Raw genomic sequence first — 25,846 nt, forward strand, 5'->3', positions numbered from 1 at the left:
ATAATTTATCACACCATAAAAGCAAAGTAAAAAGGTCCTTGAAATCACAGAATGTGAGAGCACCCTCCACAAACTTCCTAGCGATGTCCACTATTTTTAACACTGTTAGTATCCAACTAGCTTAATTTGTTTTCCAGTTCATCTATAAATGTCATCAACTACCTCTGAGATTAAAACTGTACTCAGGGACTCTGAAAAAGACCAGAAAATTGGCTGAAGAATCCTAGATGTCATTTCTTGAGGGTTGCTTACTTGAAGGAACTTTGAACAGAAAGAAAACAAGAAATAATTCCCCATGATGCTTTGATTTCCTCACCCCACAGACATCAGTAATATGCTCCTTTTGAAATGTACCTGCATCAAGAAGGGTTGGCCCAATATATTTTTGCACGGGAGGTAAACCCCAAAGTGGTGTCCCCCTCCCCAATAAGGAACTGCAGCGAGGGGCGGGAAGAGAAAGATTGACAGCAGGATCTTCTGGCCCTGTAGATCCTGCCATCTGTGGCAGTCACATCACCTTGCCTCATGGGAGGGCCAGCGCTTGCATCAAGGTACAATAGAACATTATGCACATGGAGATTTACATGTTACAAATTGAAGAAGAAGAAATAATGGAGGCTTAATTGGGATTACTTTGTGCTTGGAAGGATCTGATGTGGTCAAGTTTCTTCCACAAGTCATACCAAATAATTTTCAAAATCTGAACTGTTCACTGTCTCTAGTGAAGTATGAATGAATTCCTAGTTCATACTCTATATATTTATCTAGGATAGGATAAAGTCCAAAACCATAGAGAATTCCTTAACCATATAATTAGAAAATAATTATTCACCGTGTGGGAAAGAAACAAAAATCTATTGGAACCAAAAACACCATGGTGGCTGTCCCCAGTTGAGGAAATTGCAGTAAAAAAGAAAAATATGGAAGACAATTTGCCAACATACAAGGAACTACTAGAGGAAGAAAACAATCAACTGAAACTTAAGAAGTACGAGGAACTCAAAGGGGCAGGTATTACTTGGTTACAACATTATCATTTAAACGAAATTTTTAAAATAGAAAAAAGTGAAAGGCTTTGAGACAAAAATATCGGATTTAGACAAAGAATTACTACAAAATAATAGAAATATATTATTTATAAAAGAAAGAACTAATTCTATCTGTAAAACTCAAAATTTTAAATAGTCTCAAATTCTAGACTGATATGGAAGCCCTAAAAGGACATAGTGGTAGCGTCTATGTTCTCTCCCCACAGTGCATCACCTCACAGGAAGGAATTTAGTGAATTCTTATCCCTTAACTATGGGTAAGTGTTGAAGGAGTGGGAAAATGACTGACAGTGGGGAAATGCGTGGATGCAGTACTGGACTGGATGTGGGCCAACAAACCTAAACTGAATCCAGGCAAGATAGAGGTACTGTGCACTGCCTGTTCTTGACTGTGGGAACTAGTTTAATAAATAAATAAATAAATAAATAAATAAATAAATAAATAAATAATGATGTATTATTTGTACCCCGTCCATCTGGCAGGGTTTCCCCAGCCACTCTGGGTGGCTTCCAACAAAGATTAAAAATACATTAAAATGTCACACATAAAAAACTTCCCTAAACAGGGCTGCCTTCAGATGTCTTCTAAATGTCAGGTAGTTGTTTATCTCTTTGACATCTGATGAGAGGGCGTTCCACAGGGCGGGCGCCGCAACAGAGAAGGCCCTCTGCCTGGTTCCCTGTAGCTTTGCTTCTCGCAATGAGGAAACTGCCAGAAGGCCTTCGGCACTGGACCTCAGTGTCCGGGCAGAACGATGGGGGTGGAGACGCTCCTTCAGGTATACCGGGCCGAGGCCATTTCTATATGGGGTTGTGCTCCCCTTGAAGATGCAGGATTGTAGCTTGTGGCTACTCATTCATTTAGCTTTGTCATCTGAAGGTCAGGCGGTTTCAGGGGAAAGAAATGCCTATTTTGAGCTCTGTCGTCAGCTACACTATCCTGGACACAATAACCCATGCTCAGGTAACATCCAGATTGGACTACTGAAATGAACTCTGTGTGGCGTTACCATTTAAGATGGTTTGGAAACTGCAACATGCAGGATGCAGTGACCACGATGTTAACTGTTGAGACTAATTAGACCCATGTAACATGCTCTGAAGAAATTGTGCTGCTTGCTAATAGGCTTCTGTAATGGTTCTAGGGGTTGCTCGTGCGTAAGCCGGTGCCAACACCTGGCTGGGTTGCCTGAGTGAACCTTTTCTGTCCGGACAGCCACTCACCCGTGGCTGTCTCAATCGCTGGCAGAATCCGTCAGTGGGCGTTTCTTAAACTTCTTCCAGCAAAGAAGCTCTTTGACGCCTAGTCTCCTCCTACTCTCCCTGCGCGGAAGCCTTCTGCGCAAGGAGGGCGTAGGCAGCGGAGGACCCTTACTCTCCCCGCTGGTCCCCGGCAAGGAATCAAGGGACCGCCTCGCCGATTCCCCCATCTGCCCCCTTCTCCACTGGTGCTACGCTGATTCTCTTCCCCAGAAGATGGGCTGCCTCTCCCTATCCCGGGACGCTCTCTGGAATCCCTCTGGAGCTTGCTCTCTCCCTCCGGCACTGATGGCAGTTCCCTGACAGCTTCTAAACCCAATTCAGGGTGCTGATGGCTTGGGTCCAACTAGCTGAAAGAAACCTATCACACACATACACCCTCTGTCTAGCACCCTGTTGATTGCCTGGGATGGGACAGACAGCAGACAACTGGGCAGAGAGAGAGGAGTTAGTGAGTGCAATCAAGGGGAGAGGGGAAGCAGGTCTAGTTAAAAGATGATGTCAGGATAGCAGTTGAAGCAGGGAGTTGGTGAGTTAGACTAAGGTGTTAAATATAACTATTATTTCCTATTTGTATCAGGTGACTGTACTGGGTGTCATTCTCTATAAATAAATGTATAATTTTACAATTCCGAGTGTCTTCTGGGGATTCTAGAAAATCCTATTTCACCCAATGTATTGCACTGTTAAAAAGAGAGGCCTATTGCTCTCTATGTGGTAGCAGCAGTGTTATTTAGGGGCAGTTGGGGGAAGTCTGGCCTTGGTGGGCGGGCTGGGAAACTTACCCAGTAAGCTCTAGGGGCCATGAAATTTGCACTTGCTGGGTGGTGGTAGGCTGTTATATTGACATCAGTTCAGAATCTATTACAGATTAACATAATGTTTTGGCTTTAGCTTTATCACAAATTGTGTGATTCCATGTAATACCTGCAACTGTTATGGATTGGGGCTATTTACATTTTGGTTGTCTCTGGTAATAATTTTGCAACTTCAAGGAATCCAAAGGATGATGTACCCTTTCTCCAGGTTTACTGAAAACTGCAAATTCCACAGATGTCATAATTAAGCAATAATAACAGAGCAAAACACAGGATACATTTTGGTGAATTTTGAAATTATCAGTCATTTTGATATCCAGTCTGACATGGATGGAAAAGAGTGGACAGACCAAGACAATTGGGATAGGGTCCTAACAAGGATGCAGTTTGCTAGTATGATCTTCTATTGAGGCGGGCTTAATGAGAGGACCAAAAAGGGAAATTTAAAAAAAGAAAGAAATTATTATTATTAGGAAATATGCTAAAGATAACCATATAGTGTCCTAATGTTAAAATGACACTGCCATGTGTTAGTAAAACGGGGAAACAGCTCAGCAGATAAATGCACACACAATGCCCAAATATTCTGTAAGATGAATGCCATAGCTTAATTTGCTTACAGCACCATTCCAATCATGCTGACCTTGAAAAAAATGACACTCCAAATTATAAAGATGACTTCTAAGTTAGGGTTGCCATGGACATAAGTTTTAGGCTTCATGAACTGCAAGCTGTTTTGTCCATGTTACTTAAATTCTGAAAATGTTAAAGAGGACATATAAATGATACACAGATATATAACTCTGATTGTAAGACATTAAAAATCTCAATGGCTCTGTATCTGAAATCTCTGTCAGACAGCAAACCAGAAAATAAAAAATATGGCTAGAATATTTAATTTAATTTAATGAAATTGTTTAGCTATGGATACAAAGATAAAGTTTGGCTGCCTCAGTGGCACCATGGGAGAAGTCTACCATATGCTGTATTATTTAGTATGAACTGACACGTCTAATGCAGCTAAACTTAAAATGTGATGTGTCAACCAAGGAAGAACTGAAATAGACATAGTCATCCGCAAAGTAGCCTGGCTGAGATTAATGAAGCAGATTTCACTGCTGCTTTTCTGTTGAGGAATAAGAGTGACTAACTAGGTGCTATTTATACTTTCTCAAATAACTCTTGGTTTTAAATTAGTTTTTAAAGTTGAGCACTTTTCCTCCTTCCAGCCATTAGGTCAGAGATTCTATATCTGGCATATTTCTATTTAAAGCAGTTCAAAATGCACCCTTACTCTGTCTCTCCCCCTTCCTTTCTCATATATTGCTCCAAAACATCCCTGGCAGAACAAAGGCTTGGGGCAGTTGGTCTGCTAGAAATATTGTGCATCAGAGAGGGCTTTTTAAAAAGGGAGGGGGTGAGCTCTATGCCACAGCTGCTTCTAACATTGTTATGATTTCCATTATGATATTCACAGAGGAAGCAATGTGAGACTATCCAAGTATCTGAATGCAGACATGAGATAAAGTAAGGATGCTTGGTCTTCACCACACATGAAAGCTCTTTAGGAGAAGGAATCACACAATTTCAACGCAACAAGCACAATGGCAAGAAAAGCTAATGTCTACAAGGATAAATTACATCTCTAAGCCTCTATATGAGACTTGGGTGGCGCTGTGGGTTAAACCACAGAGCCTAGGGCTTGCTGATCAGAAGGTTGGCAGTTTGAATCCCCACGACGGGGTGAGCTCCCGTTGCTCAGTCGCAGCTCCTGCCAACCTAGCAGTTTGAAATCACGAAGTGCAAGTAGATAAATAGGTACTGCTCCGGCGGAAAGGTAAACGGTGTTTTCGTGTGCTGCTCTGGTTCACCAGAAGCGGCTTAGTCATGCTGGCCACATGATCCAGAAGCTGTCTGCGGACAAACGCTGGCTCCCTCGGCCAGTAAAGCGAGATGAGCACCGCAACCCCAGAGTCGTCCGTGACTGGACCTAATGGTCAGGGGTCCCTTTACCTTTACCTTTTAAGCCTCTATATAGAAGACAATTCAAGCAATAAAATGCATGCCCCACAGATTATGGTATTCAAAAATGGTCCACGTTGGTGTTCATCTTTCCCAATTTCAAGTATTAGGGGCAGGTATAGTCCTTACGTTAAGAGATTTCCAGGACTATAGCTGCTGCCTCAGCATTTTGAGACACAAGAGATTTATTGGTTTATATCCCACATCATCTGAAAGGGCTTGAGACAGCTGAGCATTAACAACATAATAAAATATTAAAGTCTCTACAATCCGGGGCATTTGAGCTGTACACATCTTGGAGTATAACAATCTTTTGCTTATGGCCCCATAATGCACTATGCATTTAAAGTAGCATCAAACAAAACTACAATTCTCAGAGCGGTGTATCAGGAACTATGGGAATTGTTTTCTAAAGAGAATAGGGATCTCAGCATTCTTTAGTACAATTCCCAGGACTGTTTGGGGGAAGCCATGATGTTTTAAAGTGGTACAATCCTGCTTTAAACATCAGTTGCTGATCTATGGTGACTCCACCACAACCTAGGTTGGGTGGGGCACTTCAGGGACCAAATATCTTACCAGTCCCTGGCACATGGGTAGGGGGCATGATAGACTGCCAATCTACCACATCAGATAGTTTGAGAAGCACTACACTAGCAAATGCATTATTATACTTCTCAGTGCTATTATTATTGATTAATGAAGGCCTCAAGTTTCCTTGACATTGTCTTTTTACTATGTTCCAGTATGCACCATACTGGAGAATGCTTGTCACTTTGATATTCAGTGTGTGAGGGTTTGTAGAAGCGAAGCCAGAATCATAAATTTGACAGTGCTGAAGACAGTATAGAAATACTGCTTGAAAATGTATCCACAAAACTAAGCTCTTGAGAACAGCGAGATAAAAGAACAAGGTAAAAGTTGTCGACATTATTTATAGTCAAATCACTCAAAGAAAAAGAGAGGCATATTTTACCAGCAATCACTACTGGTGGATAATGTAAGCATCTAGTGAAAAGATAAGAGTAGTCACAAGAAGGAGGGGACTGAGTAAAATGTGAAATTTTGTGCAATTTCAACTTGAGAAAATCCACATGGGGGAAAGCACAAGAACAATTGTTCCTCTTTTGCCTGCTTTCTGAAGAATAAAAGTAGCTATTCTGATTTTCAGGCATAAGCATTGGAGAATGGACAAAACAGCTCTGAGACATACCTTCATCACTTGACATTCTTTTGATATTTTGCCTAAGCAGAAACCTCCAGATTTACCTCAGTTCTACTTTAGGCAAACTTGGCATTAGGTAGGGATGCATGAAACCACTCCTCTCCTCAAGAAGTCTTATTAGTTAGTGAAACATTTTTAAGCTCCTAATAATAAATAAATAATAATAATAAATTTTATTTATATCCCGCCCTCCCCAGCCGAAGCCGGGCTCAGGGCGGCTAACAACACTAAAACAGTACAGCATTATAAAACAGTATAAAAATGGATTAAAATGAATTAAAATCAAAATTGATGGCAACCATAAACTAAAGTTTTGTAAAGATTGCCAGAGGAGGGAGTCAGGCTGCGCCCTGACCAAAGGCCAGGTGGAACAGCTCTGTCTTGCAGGCCCTGCGGAAAGATGTCAAGTCCTGCAGGGCCCTTGTCTCTTGTGAGAGAGCGTTCCACCAGGTTGGAGCCGCAGCCGAAAAAGCCCTGGCTCTAGTTGAGGCCAGCCTAACCTCTCTGTGGCTTGGGACCTTCAAGATGTTTTTATTTGAAGATCGTAAGTTCCTCTGTGGGGCATACCAGGAGAGGCGGTCCCGTAGGTACGAGGGCCCTAGGCCGTATAGGGCTTTGAAGGTTAAAACCAGCACCTTAAACCTGATCCTGTACTGCAAATGTTTTGGTCAAAGTAAGCACCTCCAGATGGGCTTCAAATTTTAGTTCAGTTTTCCCCACAACATAGGTGGATTGATAGGCAACACAACCTGAGCCACAAAACCCTGTGCTTTCTGCTGATGCACCACTGTTATAGAAACTGAATAACTGAGAACAACATAAGCTTTTTAATAGCATTTGAAGAAATGTGTTCTGCCTTGGATTCTCAATAACTCATGCTGAAGTAGTTCAACGTGACTCAATTAAACTGTGCTGCTTTAGGTTTTGTTCAAACATTGCAAACAAGAAGTGGTCACAGATCCACCTAGTCTATACAAAGTAGGACCACTGATCCCACTCTTTTAGCTACTTTTAGGGTGTCCTGGTTTTTACTTTTTGAAATATGGCAATTCTAAGCTACAGTCCTCCCCCAAAGTGTGCCAGTTGCCCTGGTTGCCAGTGAATTTCTGGGCTTAACTCATTGTTGTTGACCTTTAAAGCCCAACAAGATTTGTGTCAATGTGATTTACAGGACTGCCCATATAACCCGTGTTTTAAGATTAGCTTCAGATACTCTATGTATGGGTCCAGCGGTTCCTCAGGAGCCACCTGCACCCTTATATCCCAGCTCAGTCACTAAGATCATCAGTGTTGTTGGTTGTTCCATGAGTTAGAGGGGCTCATTTGACAACAATAGAGCCTTTAGTATGATCAGTCCGGTTCTGTGGAATGCTTTGTCAATAGATATTCAGTAGGTGCCTCCTGTTTCAACTTTTAGACACCTCCTGAAAATGTTTTTTCTATGCCACCAGACCTAGGCAGGCAGTTACAAATACAACTTTCCACAATAGTTAATTGAAGTTTGATTTTAATTTTGATTTTAATAATATAAATTTACTGTATGATTTTATATAATCACTTTGATTGTGTGATTTTTTGAAGTATTTGTAAACAAACATTTTAATAAACAAACAAAATTATAGTTGTAGACCCGAGTAACAGGGCTTTCTCAGTGATGGCTCCAACCATTTGGAATTTTCTTCTGAGAGATAAACAGCTGTCTGGTTCTGTTCAAGTTTTTAAAGAGGAAAATTCAACTGTTTCTCTTGGCTTTTGATTAAAGAAATATTTTAGTATATGGGCTGCTGCTGAGGTTGTTATCGTCATTGATTGCATTTTAATCTACGGACGTTTTTAAAATGGTTGTACTATTGTGTTTTGCATTGTACATTTTAATGTAATCTTATATTTGTTATTAACATAAGGCACCTTTGGAAGGCAATAGTCTTGAAAAGCGACTTAGAAATATCTGAGAATAAATGAATTCATTTCTGAATAGGCAAGTTTTTTAAAAATGTGATCAGCAATAATTGCTTCGATTGCCTTAATCCAATGTATAATTGAAATAACTTTTCCAAATAAACAGGAACTGGTTCAGAAAGCATAATTCCTTTTAGAAACAGCTCCTGGGTGTTCGAAATCATATTTTAAAGTGTTTCATTTTTTAAAAAAACCCTATCTTTCCTCCAGGCATTTTTTGTTACTTTATTGTGTGTGCATTAAAATCAGAAGTGTGAGTTCAAAGCTAACTTGGCTGTGCTCACGTGCCTGTAGGACTGTATATCTTAAATAATGTGGCAGGAAATATCAACTTGCAGATATGGTAGGATTAAAAAGAGAGAAACATTAAAAACTGAAGTAAAGCACATGATCCTGAACCCATCTGAAATATTTTTCTCTTCTTTCATGTTCAACACAAATTCCATTCCCTATGCCATTCAAATATTGATATACTATAAATATGGCAATGTTACTTTTCAGTTCCACAGAACAATTAGAATTCTGAAAGTTTTTGAAAGAATATAGCTAGCACTGGAAGCATTTTCAAAACAAAATAAAAAAAATCCTTCCTGTAGCACCTTAAAGACCAACTAAGTTAGTTCTTGGTATGAGCTTTCGTGTGCATGCACATTTCTTCAGATACACTGAAACAGAAGTCACCAGATCCTTCTATATAGTGAGAAGGTGGGGAGGGGTATTACTCAGAAGGGTGGTGGGATTGGGTGATTGGCAGATAGCTGTGATGAGCCTGCTGACGACTCTTAACGACTGCAATAGGTCTTGCAGGAAAAAGCAAGGGGTGAGAAGGTGAAAAATGGCTTTGTCATGTATAATGAGATAAGAATCCAATGTCTTTGTTCAGACCAGGTCTCTCCATGGTTTTAAGTTTGGTAATAAGTTGCAATTCAGCAGCTTCTCTTTCCAGTCTATTTCTGAAATTCCTTTGTAATAGAACAGCTACTTTGAGATCTTGTATAGAATGTCCTGGGAGATTGAAGTGTTCTCCTACTGGTTTCTCTGTCTTGTGATTCCTGATGTCAGATTTATGTCCGTTTATTCTTTGGCGTAAGGTTTGGCCTGTTTGTCCAATATAGAGAGCTGAAGGACACTGTTGGCATTTGATGGCATACACAATGTTAGACGATGAGCAATTAAATAGTCCCGAGATGGTATGTGTGATGTTGTTGGGGCCAGTAATCTGTAACTGGAAGCATTTTGGTTTTGGAAATAACTTTGCTGTAAGTTAGAATAAGAAGGCAATGGGGAGGGAAGGTGTTCATGATTTCTTAAGGACGATTCACGTAGCAGAATATTGGATTACTACTTAGAGTCAAACAACACCCTCACTACTGTAACAGAATGTTTTATGGGAAGAGCAGTGATGCACAATGGAAAACACAGCTTCTTTATCTTTATTAATTGTGTAGAAGATGGAATTTCAGAGCCAAACTGAATGTGCCCCAATGGCATAGTTCTGCCCTTGTATACAGAATCACAACCTCCCCACACCACATTGTTAGTATTGGAGGTTGGATCCCTTAACTCTTTGCCACTGGGATCCCAATGCAGATTAGGGACCCCATACTTGCAATATACATTGCAAAAAGGGTCCCATTCAATTTGCTGGGTCTTTTTTTGCAATAGAAAATGTACACAAAGAAGTCCAATCTGGATCAGGACCACAACAGTGACAGGAAGGGTGAGAGTTAAAGCCCTCCTACCCCACATGCTTGGTGCCTCAAATCTTTTAAGCATCTAGCAATGACCCTGGCTATTGGTAGTTTGGCCCTCAGTAAACACAACTTTCCTCAGCCCTGAAAAACTATCTGCAGTCATCAAAATTCCCTCTCCTACCCAGCAATTAAAAATAAGGGAGTCCTGCTGCCATACTCTGTACCCAGACACCTTAAGACTAAACTCACATACTTGTTTGTATATAAGTATATTATGCCATACAATATGTTAGTCACAAAAATGGAGCTGGTATTTCCATGTGGGTAGGGCATTTTAAATCTATGAACAAAGTGGCTGGGTGAACAAAGTGTGTGTGTGTGTGTGTGTGTGTGTGTGTGTGTAACAGGTCAGAATGTGTGGTGGCACTCACCCCCAAAACCCGTTGCATGCACCGGGCACAGTGTGAACATGTCCATAGGTTTGCAAAATTGCCCAAGAGCCAACTCAAATGTTCACATTTAATCCAGACTTAAAATATTAGAATAATTAATCTTAAGGAAACCCAGCAATTGTATGTAAATTTCATCTAACTCAAATAGACAACTTAGTCACAGATTTGCTGATGTCTCCTTTATTGCCACACACATTGCCTGTTCATGCTGTGGTCTAGTAGTCACGAGGCAAATACTTGGCAGGGAGGTGGTAGAATTGACAGCCTATCACTAATTTGGGGGTATAGGGAGGAGTATTTGACTGAGCAGCCAGAGGAGAAACATCCAGACACACAAACATGCCAAGATTGTAAATCAAATTTTATTCTGAGGGTGTTCTTAGTTATTGAGATTTTATGGTATGATAAATAAATGTTTCAAATCCAAGGCTTAAAGGCTGATTCATAAGGGTGATAATATTGACAAAGCAACTCAGGGTAAAGGTTACATAGAACTGCTTAACTTTTAATATACTGTTTTAAATACACAGCTTCAGCGCCTGTTTCTTGACAGTATGTAATGTATCACACCAGCTTGGTCTGGCTGTTGTCTTAATAAGTTAGAGTGCTGAGGGATGGCACCTTCCCGTTCTGAGGTCGAGGGGAAATCACACATTCATTTTACCTTGAATATGGTTAAAGGACACATTCTTTGCCATCTTTCAGGTGGGTCACCTTACAGTTTGGAAAACAAGACCTAATTGTTCTAATTACCTTGGCTTGCAAAACAACAAACATGATTGTGCGGGGGGAGGGCATAAAAACGACTAATTTGACCCTGTTTTTATTTTACCTTATTTATTTATTATTTAATTTGTATAATGCCCCTCATCTGAAGATCACAGGGCAGTTCACAACATAAAACTACAAAATGAGAACACAGAATACATAATAAACCAAAACCAACCAATAACCCGTCCTCCAACAAATACATTTAAAAGGCCATAGAATGTTAAAGCAGACATCTACACTTACCTGTTGCCCTGTGCTTTCTGGGCACAGGTCCAAACACTCTTTTTATTTTTGCCCCACTACTTTCCCCAGGAAAGCTGCACTTCAACACTGAATCGGAACAAACAGCAATTCAGGTTTTCTGCAGATTGCGGTTTGCGCCGATTCAGAAGTAAGGAGTGGGCTTTTGTGGGGCAAAATAAAAAAAAAAGTGCTTAGACAGGAAGTTTAAAGCATGGACTTGTGCCTAAAAATGCAGAGCAAAGGTAAGTGTGGATTTGCCCTTAGTTGTGCCCAAAAGCTCTGTTGTTTTCACTAAACAGACAAACTCAGCTACCTCTCTGGAAGCTAGCAAATAGCTATCTGCAGTCCTCTTCAGCATGGAGCAGATCTGGGAATGACTATTGTTCAGGGGAAACACAGCTTGTCCAAAAGGGCTGTTAGTATGGGGATCAGACTTAAGGTCTGATGATGCGCTTGGCACCTCAGATAATACTGGGGTAAATAGATGTAAATTGAATAGTAAAGGGTAACATAGAACAGGTAGAAGTATAAATGTTCAGGTGTTAGTAAGCACTTTCCTCGGTAGTGGTGATGTTAGGGCCAGACTTGCACCCTGAAACCTAGACCCCCTTCCATTACCTGTAGATGATGGGAACTTGTTGCAGCACCCAGCATGAGCACACCGTTTGTTAACTTCTAGAGGCATTGGGCTGCTGAATGCACAGCACCCTGAAGGACCAAAGTTACAGGTGCACCCACCATCTTCATGCTTCCTGGGGGAAGAATGGCACTGGCAGGTGGCTCACTGTGCAGTACACCCACCAGCCAGACCTCTTTAAGTGTTAAAAAGGGACACCCCCTGGCTCCTGCCACCACCTGGTAAGCTAAGGGAGAGCAGAAGAACTAGGACAGCCCCTCAGACCTGGCAGTGCTCCTGTTCACCAGTCAATTCCATGCCTCCCAACCGTGAGCAGCAAATATTACAGGTATCTCACTTATTAAGACTAATCCGATTGCAAATCACAGTGGTATATAACTAAGCTTTGAAAAGGTGAGAGCACAGGCAATCAGCCTCCTAAGAAACAATTCACTGCACTCTTCTTTTGAAAGTGGAAAGCTGCCCATTAAAAAAACACACGAAAAAAACCCACCCTTTAAAAACTTCTACTTTATAGAGGCTAGCTACTTGTAAAGATGAAACGTTCTCAAGAAGGCTGCTCAGCTAAATGCCATCACAGCTGCAAGTGTCAATCCAAGGCAATTCCCTAGCCAGCTTGGGAATTACTCTCGTAAATAAAGAGCACAGCTTGAAGCACTGACTTTTTCTGATCAAAATGTGTCCTGGAGAAAACTGAACAGTTTTAGGTCAGGCAAAGGCCTCCGTTTCTGGTGGGTCTTTTATTATTTTCACAGGGAGCACTGTACAGAGAGTGTGAAAAAAGCAACAGTTCCTCACAGTAATAATGATTTGGTCTATAATGTGAGTGGTTTCTCTTTTTTTTCTTCTACTTGGTTACAGAAGGACTTTTTATATATAAAAAAGAAAGAATGTAATTGAAGAAAGCTTACAATTCTTCCGGGCAGTAGTTTTAATAGCCACAACAGCAGCCCAATTTTTCTGATGCACAACTCAAATTAAAAAAAACTGTGATCACTATTTGAACAGCCCTAACATAATATCTGGACTCAGGTGCACTGCGGGTTAAACCACAGAGCCTAGGACTTGCTGATCAGAAGGTCAGCGGTTCGAATCCCCGCGATGGGGTGAGCTCCCGTTGCTCGGTCCCTGCTCCTGCCAACCTAGCAGTTCAAAAGCACTCAAAGTGCAAGTTGATAAATAGGTACCGCTCCGGCGGGAAGGTAAACGGTGTTTCCGTGCACTGCTCTGGTATGCCAAAAGCGGCTTAGTCATGCTGGCCACATGACCCGGAAGCTGTACGCCGGCTCCCTTAGCCAATAAAGTGAGATGAGCGCCGCAACCCCAGAGTCAGCCACAACTGGACCTAATGGTCAGGGGTCCCTTTACCTTTACCTTTAACATAATATCATTTATGGAAGGGGGTCAGCAGGTTTTTGTTTCATTCTTATTTCTATTATGTATTTTGTGTTTTTATCTTGTATTTTTATGCTGTGAACTGCCCTGATATCTATGGATGAAGGGCTGTAGACAAATGTTAACAACAACAACAACAACAACAACACTATATCCACGTTATTAAATGTTATCTGACTTCTTTGAAAATGAAAACACTTAAACTGAGTTTTGATAAAAAGTCCCACATTGCAAATTTAACTTTAAAAATGAATATACAGTAGATTATGTATGAGCTGTAAGAACTATACATTATCCTAGCTAATTAATTAATGTGCATTTCCGAATTCTGATTTACAGCACTACAAAGTTGTGATGTGCTTGTGACAGGAGACAGAAAATAGAGATGTACGTATTTACAAGTCATGAAACTATTTTTAACTAGCTGCATTCTGATTTGGGGTCTAGACTCCCCTTCTAAAATAATACTTGGAGCCAGACGTTATGATGTAATGCCTTCTCTGCATTCTGAATACCAGTTTTGTTGTCCTTATTTTAAATACAGTGCCTGCCTCATATATTGAATGCATTGGCAAAAGCTGTCTGTTCAGTATAGAAGGGGGTGACATAAAGAATAGCTGGACAGAGAACTTAACATTTATTGACATAGGGTAACTCTGTACTAGTGTGCTAGTTGCAAACATGGTGATTGTGTACAGGGAAATAACACCAACGTAGCATCACACCAAGTTGGACCATTGGTCCATCTAGCTCAGTTTTGTATATACTAGGGGTCAGCATCCTTTTTGAGCCAGTGGGTGCATTTGCCAAGCAGTGAGGCTGTCATGGTCACCATACACACACACACAGCTTATTCAATCCACTAAAACAGAAAGCTTGTTTCAAGTCCAATTTCAATGGGGTGAGGAGTGTGGGAGAGGCCTTGTGATCACCAATAAAAACCTATGCAAGCAGATGAGTGGCTATAGGCATCATATTAGCAACTGCTGGTCTATACGGACTAGAAGTGGGTGGCTATTCAGAGCTTTAGATAGGATACATTTCCAGGGATGACAGTGCTGACAAGTACAGTGGTACCTCAGGTTAAGTACTTAATTCGTTCCGGAGGTCTGTTCTTAACCTGAAACTATTCTTAACCTGAAGCACCACTTTAGCTAATGGGGCTTCCTGCTGCTGCCGCGCCGCCGGAGCACCATTTCTGTTCTCATCCTGAAGCAAAGTTCTTAACCTGAGGTACTATTTCTGGGTGAGCGGAGTCTGTAACCTGAAGCGTATGTAACCCGAGGTACCACTGTAAAGGGGGCGGGCGAATAGACCTTTTCCCAGCATACTTTTATTTGCCACATTCTGAATTCCACTGGTATGAACACAGACGTTACCTATCATGCACAGATTTAAGTATGCATGATCGAACCAGTTTATTTATATACTTAATTATTTAAATATTTGTAGAAGCAGCTTGAAATAAAAGCATTAGAACAGCCAACAGTTGAAAATGAGCCAAACATTCCAAGTGTAAATTATAAACAGTTTGAAATATGAATGTCTTCCATGCCTGTTTAAAAAGCAGCAAAATATGGTCCATGAATACATACCTAGAAAATGAAGTTCTAAGTTTCCATTAAACATGGGGCCAACACCAAAAAGACCCCATCCTATATAGTACAAGGGTTGTAAACCTGTGTCCCTCCAGATGTTGGACTCCAATGCCCATCAACCCCAGCCATAATAGCCAATGGTCAGGAATGTTGGGAGTTGTAGACCAACAGCATCTGGAAGGCCACAGGTTAATTCTAGTGCCTGCCAACCTAATATATATTGATGGCGGGCGCACAACTCCCTGAACCTATCTTTAGACCCAGACAGGTTTATACAAGTACAAATAGCCCTTCAAACAACTTGGCTACGCACTGTTTAGAGCTTTAAAAGTCATCACCAACACTTTAAACTAGCCCTGAAAACAATCTAGCCTTCAGTGCAGCCAGTATCATATTGGTGTTCTATTCTTTGATTGCCCCCACAAGAGTCCAGAATTCACCGCATTCTGTACCAGCTGAAGAATCCAAAACATCTTTTAATGCAGTCCCTTGTGGACCTTATTGCAATAATCTAATCTGGTTGTAACTAGGCTCCTTTCTCCCAGCCAAAGGATAATTACAGCTAAGGTGGGGCAGAAAGCTGACTGGACAATTAGTCCTCACATACCCAATGTGACTAGTATGCTAGGTTGTGGTTATGGAGTTACTCCCTTTTCTTGTCCAGACTTCTCTGGGTTTTCTTAAGTGCATAACAAGCATAAGTTTCAGATTATTTCCCTCCCATTTGGATATGAACCGAGGAGAAAGCATCACCTGTCACTTTGCTTTTCAAACCCAGATCTAAAGCCACAGAAGCTCTGCTTTATATTATTAGCATATTATGGTAGTAAGCAACCCTAAAAGTTTCCTGCAAGCTACACTACTGTGAGACTCCCACAACTTTCTGTGCTGCCGCTGCTGATGAATTACCTTGTTTGGGTTAAAGGGATGTACCTTGATTTATTTTACAAGGCAGAAGGCTCTCCTTTCATCTCTGCACCTGCTCTATTACTGACCCAGAAATACTTTGATTTTCATCTCTACTTTCCATTCTTCCCTGGGTCAGCTGATTTCATCATCCTTAGAAATCTCATACCAGCTTTCTCACATTTGAAGGGTAGTCACTAAATATGTCAGCGACCTCCTGAAATGCTGACCCTGGGAACTTAATTTCTTTGAAAATAATGCTGCTCTTCTCTCACTGCTTAGAAGCCCACAAATTCATTACGCGGGAAGTGGAGGCAAGAAAGCAGACTCACGGACATGACTTTGGCCTGAATGCGGCTACTTGGTATTTCCGCGCCGCCCCCCTTTTTTTGGCTTCCTATTATTGCTTCTCCTCTCCATATTTATTTGCTAATGTATCCCATTAGCTTTAGCAGAGCTTACTCTGCTGACTAAACACATTCAATGTTACAGCACGAACATTAGCCATTAGACAGATGAGCAAGGCGAGTATTAGAGCATGCTGTAATTCTCAGGAGTTATCATGATTTGATGTTCAACTCCACCTCTGCTTTCTGCTTTCCAAAGAATCCTGCCATGACATGGTTGAAAAAGAATTCTGCATTTCTTTCACCAGCAGTGTTAAATTTAAATCCATAAATTTAAACTGTTTCAAAGAACTGGGTGGGTCCCGATGTATTTCTCCCCCATCTAAATACTGTTGCAAAGTTGACAGAAACTCCCTAAAATGTGGATGTGTTGACAACTACTGGAGAGGAAGCTCTCTCTGTTCAGTGTTTGGCAGAGTTGAGTAATATGATAATATGGCCATATGATGTCTTTGTAGAACAGTATTATGGGGGCATGTACATGCTTGTTGTCTGAAGCATGCCTAAAACAAGAATGTTTCACATAGGTGTTTCAGTGCTCAACAAATCACTAACTTCTGGTACCAGAGGACATTAGGTACCATGCATTTGCTGTATGTAAAAGAATGTCTACCAAGTGTATGTTCAGTAGAGTGGCATCCAGGCACAGGTCCATGAACTGCATTTGTCACTTCTTAGGAGAACACTTTGAAAATGTAATGTGTGGAGTGATCCCAAGTCCTTTGTTAGGGGAGAAAAAGTCTAACCAAGAAAACACATCTAAGTCGCTTATCGAGAGACAGCAATGTTTTAGGTTCAATCTTTGTTCACAGCAGCCAAAATGAACACTGAGATTAACAGGGCCATTTCAAACCAAGGTTTGCCATCAAGTGTGCTCTCAACAGCCGATCCTGGTTTCCAGTGATACCTGTATGATCATGCGCACTCATCATACTGACATTAGTTTTTGATGTATACTTTAAAAGCACTGTACAAATGGCTATAGAACACAGACACAGAAATATATATCTTTGTTATTTGAACATTATTTAACCACGTAAGTTTTCTTGAAGCAATGTTCTCTGATTAAACCACTTTGGGTTTTTAGCTTGACACAACTTTATCAATGACACCCCTATACCAGGGCATCCCAGATTCACTAAACTCCACTGGACAAGGCATCATTTTTCTTCTGAGATTCTGATCTAGACGAACAAGGTGTCATGTTCGTATCAACAGTTGCATTTTGGCTGAGCTATAATAGTCTTTTAGCATTTACTCACATTTGGCTATTTAGAAAAAAACTTTCTTGCAATTTTGACAATACAAGGTTTTCAACAAGTCTTCAAGGATGTCTGTTACAAAGGGTCATAGCAATGAAAGGCCCAAGCACCCAATGCCAAAATGATATCCAAAACTATAGATATGCTTTTGTACTCACCATGAGAGTACTGTCCAAAGAAAATCTTTTGCTAAATTCCTTTTTCACTAGATGCTGCTTTTTGTCCATGGCTGAATATCCTTTATTGTTTATTCTCTTAAAAATGCCGGCTGTTGCCGCTTTCACTGTGATGGAAAAATAAATACAAATTAATTGCTGTAACCCACCCAAGTACCTTAGGGTGAAAGATGAGTAATAAATTAAAATAAAAACACTGCTTAGTTGATTCAATGAAACATACACTAATTGCATTTAATGAAGTTAGTTTAGAATCCCACCCCCACCCCCACACATTTGATTGAATTTCTTTGGGTCTTGAAAATGCTACAGAATACATCCAGATCACAACTAAGGTGTGGTTGGATTTATATTTATATTTTAAGGAAAACTGGCAAATCACCAGCAGGTGAGGGTTTTAAAATTTGCATAGTTGCAATGTGCTTGCTTAGAACTGATTCAAGAGACAGAAGTTGAAGTGGGGTTGGTCTGAAAGGCTGCAATCAGTTGTAGAGCATGTTTTACACACAGGAGGTCCCAGACTCAATCTCTGGCCACTCTAGGTAGAACTAGGAATGTCCCCTGTCAGAAAGCCTGGAATGTTGCAAGTCAGTATTTAGTTCAATAGTGAACTAGATGGACCAATTGTCAAAGTTGGTATAAGGCAGCTCCCTAGGTTCCTGTGACCCTGTTATTTTACCACAGGCATAGGCAAACTCGGCCCTCCAGATGTTTTGAGTCTACAATTCCCGTCATCCCTGACCACTGGTCCTGTTAGCTAGGGATGATGGGAGTTGTAGTCCCAAAACATGTGGAGGGCCGAGTTTGCCTATGCCTGTTTTACCACATGTCAGTAAGGAGCAGCTCTTCATCAGAGAACTTATAAACAGCTCATACATTTGCTAAGCTAACTGCTCTTTGCAACTGAATTCTCACATAAGCCGGCTACTCACATGAGCAGTGCTCCTTCAGAGAATCCTGGATGGCTGTAGCCCAACCCTGGAAGTGAGAGCCCCATTCAGTTGTCCAATGAACATGCATAGGGGCATGGCATTATGGCAAATGGCAATGAGTTGTAGCCAACAAAGTCATTCCATTTGTGCAAGGATTTGTACCAGGTCCAAATATTAGCTAAATCTAAGAATTTAGGAGGATCTGCCCTCCCTGAAAAACTCATAACAATATTAACAGAATTGGCTGAATAAGAGCCCCAATACATGCAGTCTTTTCAGGCATTCACAAATGGACGTAGCATGGAGGTGGAGCTTGTTACCAAAGCATTGTGTCCTCACAGTGAACACATTTCTGAACAACTGAACAGAGTGTCCTGTAACTGAAAATCCTTGGTTACAATAGCTAGTCTGAAAACTTGCATATATTCTGGCTCTGATGTTATATGAATACTCCAAGTGCACAACCAATTAAAAAGCATATATCCTATTATTATTATTATTATTATTATTATTATTATTATTATTATATCCCACCTTTTCTTCGAGGCGCTCAAGATGGCATGCATGGTTCTCCCTCTCCTTGTTTAATCCCCACAATAACCTTGTGAGGTAGGTTAGGCTGAAAGGCTGTGACTGGTCTGACGTCACCCAGTGAGTGTCATGGCCAAGTGGGGATTTGAACCTTGTTCTCCCACGTCCGAGTCCAACACTCTAACCACTACACCACACACAGTGGTGGAGGAAGCTGCTGGGTGCCTGGTGCAGTACGCCCAGGGGCAGGGCGAGATGCCCATAGGGGCGGGGCACACTGCAAGGCCTCTGGAGTCTGCCTGCCTCCTCCCACTCAGCCGGCCTACATTGGGGGGGGGCAGGGGGCAGACCATTTGGGCAGCACAGCGCTTGTGCGCACCCAAGCCACCACGTCTCTCCCAGGAGAGGCATGTGGCTCAGGTGTGCTGCAGGCCCCACGGTGAGTGCCGCCCGACTTTTTGTCACCCCCCCCAGTGGTGACACCCAGGTCAGCCTGCACTCACTGCACCCCTCCTTCCTCCACCCCTGACCACACATACCAGTTCAAGTAAATATACGTGTGCAAAGTAAGTCTTATGAGCTTTCCAAGTGTTTGAGATGTGAAAGACAACACTGGAAAGTAGGATGCCCAGAAAGTTTTGGGGCCAAAAGAGGTTTCTCAAGTGGCTTAGGCAGAGACAGTTAATATGTGCCATAGTTAAATTGATAGTTTTGTAGCATGGCTCTGTCCATTACTAACACAACTAAATGGCAATCCTGTGTGATTATACTTTTTTCTTGTTAGGAAAAAACAGAGCGAGAGAGGGAGAGATATCTTTTCTGTTTGACATAAAAAATAACACTGAGTATAGTAATTATTTCTAAATGGCACTAGAATAGACCATCAAATTAAATATTACAACATTTCAATCACCACATGAAGCTGGATTAAAAAGGGGTAAAAGGTGCTATTTATCAACTCCCCAGCCTATTCAGTTCTTTGGAAACTATCCAGCATAGCACACACTGGTACATATTGTTATACAGCAGCCCTGCTTATGAAGGAAGCACAGCACTACCTCAGTTTTCAAATCTAATCCATTCTGGAATACCGTTTGTATTCCAAAACGTTTGAAAACTAAGGCGCAAAGGGCGGTATACAAATTTAATTGAGAAAATTGGGAAACACTCAGTGGAAGCCGTTTGACCTCTGAGGCGCGTTAGAAAATGGAAGCATTTACTTCCAGGTTTTCAACGTTCAAAAACCGGAATGTTAGACTTCCAAGGCATTCGAAAACCGAGGTACCACTGTACTTCAGAAAAATGTGTGTGTTTGTGTGATCTTTTTCATTTCTTCAAAAAATAAAAACACCCCAGTCAATGCAACTAATATTCCAGGATATTGCAAGACTCAAGAACCTTTGCAAGACAACATGAAATACAATTCTCAATGCATTATGCTTCTCAATTCAGACCACAGGAGCAGTGTGGTACAGCTCACAATCTATTCACCAAGGTTGCTTTAGTAGAATATATCACTTAATCTATCATTTAATAAATATATTTTAATATCATTTGCTCATCTTTCTCCTCAACAAGCGAGTATCCAAATAATGTTGATTTATGGCATCTGCCTGCTGCTACTGACAGTCCAGAGCAGAGGGACGTTGACCTTCTGTTTTAAAGTCCCACCCCAGGACCACTAGGACCAGGAAGACTACTGGTAGGGCCAAGAAAGGGTGCAAGTGACTGGCAATAGTGGGCAGTTGCAATGGTAGGTGAGAACACTGAGCTGTGGACCAGTGATGTGGATGGTGATGGCTGGCTCCATCAGAGTCTGAATGTTCCTTGTCCCTTCCACTGTTTCGGTGCTGCAGCCCAGTGCTGTGAATACCCTTTTCTACCACAGTGGTTTATTGCATAATAAACTATTTTATGACACAACAAAATACCACAGTGTAATATCATAGTGTACACAGGACCGCGGAGGAACGCTCATTGTAAACCAACATTGCTGATTTATATCCCCCACCTTCCTATCTGTCAGAGTAACATATTTCTATCCCATAACTGTTTCTTATCCTTCCAAATGCTTCAATGCTCCAAAATATTATCACAATATGTAGGCATCCTACCTCTGCAAAGCATGAGAACATCCTGCACTGGGAATAGAATCAGGTCAGTCCAAGAGTTATGTTAACACCCACACCCTTTTGCCCTCCCTTCTTTGGTATGCAGCAAGCTGAGCTTATTTAAATGCTAAAAACAACAAAAATAAGAAGTCAATAATTCTAGTTAAGAATTTTTGGCTGCTTCTGACAGCCAGGTGATGAGGAAACCAGAAAACTTGCAGGGGCATCTACATTATGTACAGCCTGAAATTAAAAAGAAATAAGTTTCTCTTAGCCAAAACCTTCCCAAAGCAATAGTGCTGTGGTAGAATTGAGGTATAATGGCTTATAACAAGTCAGACAAGCAGTCTCTCTAGCTGACAGGTAGCACCTGTTTCTATGTCACAGCTCCCACTATTTCTATCCGGTCCACTCCAAGCGTGAGGGGGAGCTTTAAGCAGAGCAAGTGATGCAGTAGGTTTCTGATAGGATGGGAGCTTTGAAGTGAGGACTTAGATTGTGAAGACCATATTGCACTGTGGTTGGTTTGGAGGTTTACAAGGCAAGATTGCTTCTTTCAAGCAGCCATGGGCTTTTGTTTTCCCCAACAGCTGATTTCACGCATTTTGCTTTTGCAAAAATCCCTATTTACACATGGCCTGGCCTGCCTTTAGAGCATGCATGAGATTTTTGCCAGTGCAAAATAGGCACCTTAAGCACTTTTTAGTGGAAAGGTGGGGCAAAGATGTTTGAACAAACACAGCTGAAATACCGTTTTCAGGGGCAATTGAGTTTGGCAATGGCAGACTGGAGAAATTCAGCCTGTGAGTCAGACATGTTCTCATGTTGATGCCATCATTCAAAAAAGCAGAACAACAAAAGTCAGATTAAAAACTCAAGTGCAAAGAACCAAATCTAAACAATGCTTAAGCAAGATCTTAAAACGAAAAGACACAACAACAACAAAAGGCATACTCCCTCCCCTCAAAGCACATACCGCCGGCTCTTTATGTGAGTCATCAGTGGCCTGAGGTAACTCCTTCCCTGAGGTGACTTAAGAACTGAGGGAAGGCCCAGACTCATGATAAAACCATTATTGACCTGAAAGGACTCTACATTTTAGATCATTTGCTTCTTTTAGTGTTTTTAAATTATAAGCCACCATGGGTGCATTGGCAAAAAGTCAGTATATAAACGTAATAAATACATAAACAAATGGAGCTAAAGAAGAGCTAGCATGACTTCAAGGAGGAAGGAATTCCATAGTTTGAAGCACCTGCTTCTTGTCAATGGCAAATTCCCTGATGGAATACACAGTAATACCGAGACACGAAGAGGGATCATAAAGAGGTAGGCATTCCCCCCCCCCCAATACTCTGGACCCTAACCTTATCAGGCCTTAAAATCAATACAAGAACCTTGAATTGAGCGTACTGATGTATTAGTAACCAGTGAGACCATTTTAGAGCAAGTGCAATACGTTCATGGAAACATTGCCTTTAAACAAATGGACCGCTTTTTAAGGCACCAAATAAACCACCTAGACTAGAGAAACAACCCACCCTCCATACTAAGTCTCCAGACCTCTTTCCAGTTCTCATTTATATCCTGTGTGAGATATCAGTCCTAACCAGATGAACAACTCAACTCTCCTATTGTTCACAGAAGCTGGACAGTAAACTGCCTTGTCCTCAAAAGATGAACCTCCTGAGCCATCCCACCACCTCACCTCAGTGTCAAGAGTCTTCGTAAGAGCGACTCAAATTAGAGGTCTAAGGAGAAATGTTCCTTTAGGTGATCAGGAAACTTGGACAACCAGCAGTTGTTTCCTTCTCTGAGTCCATATCAATTGATTTTCAAATTAATTGGTTATTAATTAATTAATTAGTTAATATGTGGAACTCTCTGGAATATTATATTAGTTTCAAATCACTATTAGTCTGTCATATCAAAAAACCACCCAGAATCTTACATGAGAATTAGAAGTCTAGTTCTATGATATCTCGTTTAGTATAAAAATAATTTTAATGAATGATAATAAAATGTAGAATTGACTATTACACTATCTAGGAGATAACAGCTACTAGACAAAAATATATCTTAAGATCTGCTGCTCACTACCTTAATCAGCAGTTTGAAAGGCCAACAATATTCACTTAAGAGGAAATGTTCTAGATTGATGTGAAAGCTTGGGACATAGCTATTTGCATTGGCAATGAAAATTGATTATGTTTATATCATCTCTCAGTTTCTCTGTAAGAAACATGATTCATCTGATGGCATTTTCTGTTCTTGTTAGAGTATTTCTTGCTAACAAGGCTATGAACATTGAACAGACACAGCAAAACCAAAGGTGGTAACCTTTTCAACATTTCATACTTTGATTGGCTGTCTGTTTTTATCATGAGGTTTTTTTGGGGGGGCATGCTGTAGGGGAAGAGCAAACAGCCTGTAAATTATACCAAAGATGACCGAAAAGGTCAAAGGAGTACATTTGCTATTCATTCACTTGTGTGAAGCAGTTGAGGAATTCAGGTTGCAAAACTAAATGCTCGAACAGAGTTCAGAACAGATATGAGCTGGGAAAGTGAGGATGCATGTAGAGACAATGACAGATGAATTCGGGAATGGGGATGCTAGGCAGCATTCTCCTTATGCCACCGATCATCCACATGTCATTGTAGAGCTGTGTTCAGTTCTTCAAAGCAATGGATTGGAACCAGATTTGCCCTTTCAGAGCTTTTTTTTTCAGTTGGAACTCACCGGAACTCAGTTCTGGCACCTCTCAGGTAGGTGCCATCGCCATAATAAGAGAACAAGGGAAGCATTTGTGGAGGGTTTTGGCACCTCTTTTTCTAGAAAAATAGCATGAGTACATGGGCTCCTTTTCTTTGCAGACTTTCAGATTCGGTGGAGGTAGCCCACTGCAGGAAGGGAGATGATGGTCTTCACCAATTCCCCCTTTCCCTTTCAGTTTCCTGCATCGTCTTGCCCATTCCAGAGAATCCCCCTACCAATGAACAGGTTTTCAGGGGGCAAGGGGTTGAAGAAGAAATGGTGAAAATTGTCTTCCTTCAGCAGGACTATCCTTGACCAGAACTCTGTTGACAACAAATCCAGATCCAACCCTGTGGCTGTAAACCAAAAGCAGTAGCGGCTGAGATTTTAAACTACAGGACCTAATTGTTAATATTGAAATAATTCAATGTGGCCTGTGTATTCATTTTTCCACCTATCACTCCAGCAAATCAAGCTATGTTAAAAGGCTATCAGTTTTGTTTGGCTGCATTGGATCAACAGTAATCATTACACACTTGGGTGTACAAAAAAGAAAGGGTTTTCCCCCCATGGTTAATCTAGTGAGAGTAGTATAAGAAGTGTGTTGAGTTGTCCAGAGCATTCTCTGCCCATGTTGTAAAAGAAAATTATTTCCCATTATAGACAAAGGTAAAATAAGAACAGTTTGAAAATCAAAGGTACTTAAAGCTCTACAGTAAAGGCAGCTCAGATAGATAGATAGATAGATAGATAGATAGATAGATAGATAGATAGATAGATAGATGATAGATAGATGATAGATAGATGATAGATAGATAGATGATAGATAGACCCCAGATTTCATTAACATGTGATCTGAGCAAACTATAAATGTCAATGACTTCAGCAAAATGACAACAAGATGACAATCATGGATTTGTTCATTGCACTTGGTATCCACAACAACTTACATGTGGGTTTTCCTCAGAGTGTTTTCCATTGTATCCACCTGCCAGGACCAAGTTACAAGCCTAAATGAATGTCAATTACATATGTCTCAAACACATTCAATTTCCTGTATGGTGTAATCAATAGATTTAATGAAAAAGCAAGAATGTCTGAATCATCCACACATTCATTTTATGTGTAAAAGACAATAAGTCAACCTATGTACAACGGCAGACACACATGCATACAGGTTAATTGCACTTATTTCCAGTAACACATCTATGAATTCACATCTAATGTCCACCACTTACACCACAAAACATTCTAGAGCACGGGTGTCAAACACAACGCCTGAGGGCCGAATCCGGCCCGCCAGACCTCATCATGTGGCCTGTGTAGCCGCCGCCAGCCGCCAGCCTTCACCTTTTATTCTCACTTCTTTTTTTTTTTGACACAAGAAAGCCGCCTCTTCAGCGCATGTGCAGCAGCCTACAAGCCAGAGAACGTCTGCCCTCTAGCGGCGCCGGCCGTTCTACACAGGAAACCTCCACTTTACATGCATTCAGGAAACCTCCACTTGTTTTTATATTGAGCACATGCCATCCTGTGATGTGACAGATCCAACGGCTGCCTGAACCCTTCTCTCCTGTACTGTAAGTACATATGATGTATGGGGGGGGGAGGGGGGTCTGCTTATTGGGGGGGGTCTGCTTA

The 25,846-nt window shown here is 41.1% G+C and overlaps 1 protein-coding gene across 4 annotated transcripts in view; it reads right to left on the minus strand.

Annotated features, from left to right (window-relative positions):
- Positions 1-25,846, minus strand: part of NCKAP5 (NCK associated protein 5) — a 647,162-nt gene that overhangs the window by 502,047 nt on the left and 119,269 nt on the right. For 3 of the 4 annotated variants that reach the window (XM_081870239.1, XM_081870235.1, XM_081870244.1), the window contains exon 4: positions 17,857-17,975. In XM_081870239.1, coding sequence (XP_081726365.1) covers positions 17,857-17,975 — 119 coding nt within the window. Of the gene's footprint in view, positions 1-17,856; positions 17,976-25,846 lie in introns of those variants that run through there. The other variant, XM_081870238.1, reaches the window with a different exon arrangement.

The sequence above is a fragment of the Podarcis erhardii genome (assembly GCF_964252035.2).
Source record: "Podarcis erhardii genome assembly, chromosome: 1".
Classification (NCBI taxonomy): Eukaryota; Metazoa; Chordata; class Lepidosauria; order Squamata; family Lacertidae; genus Podarcis; species Podarcis erhardii.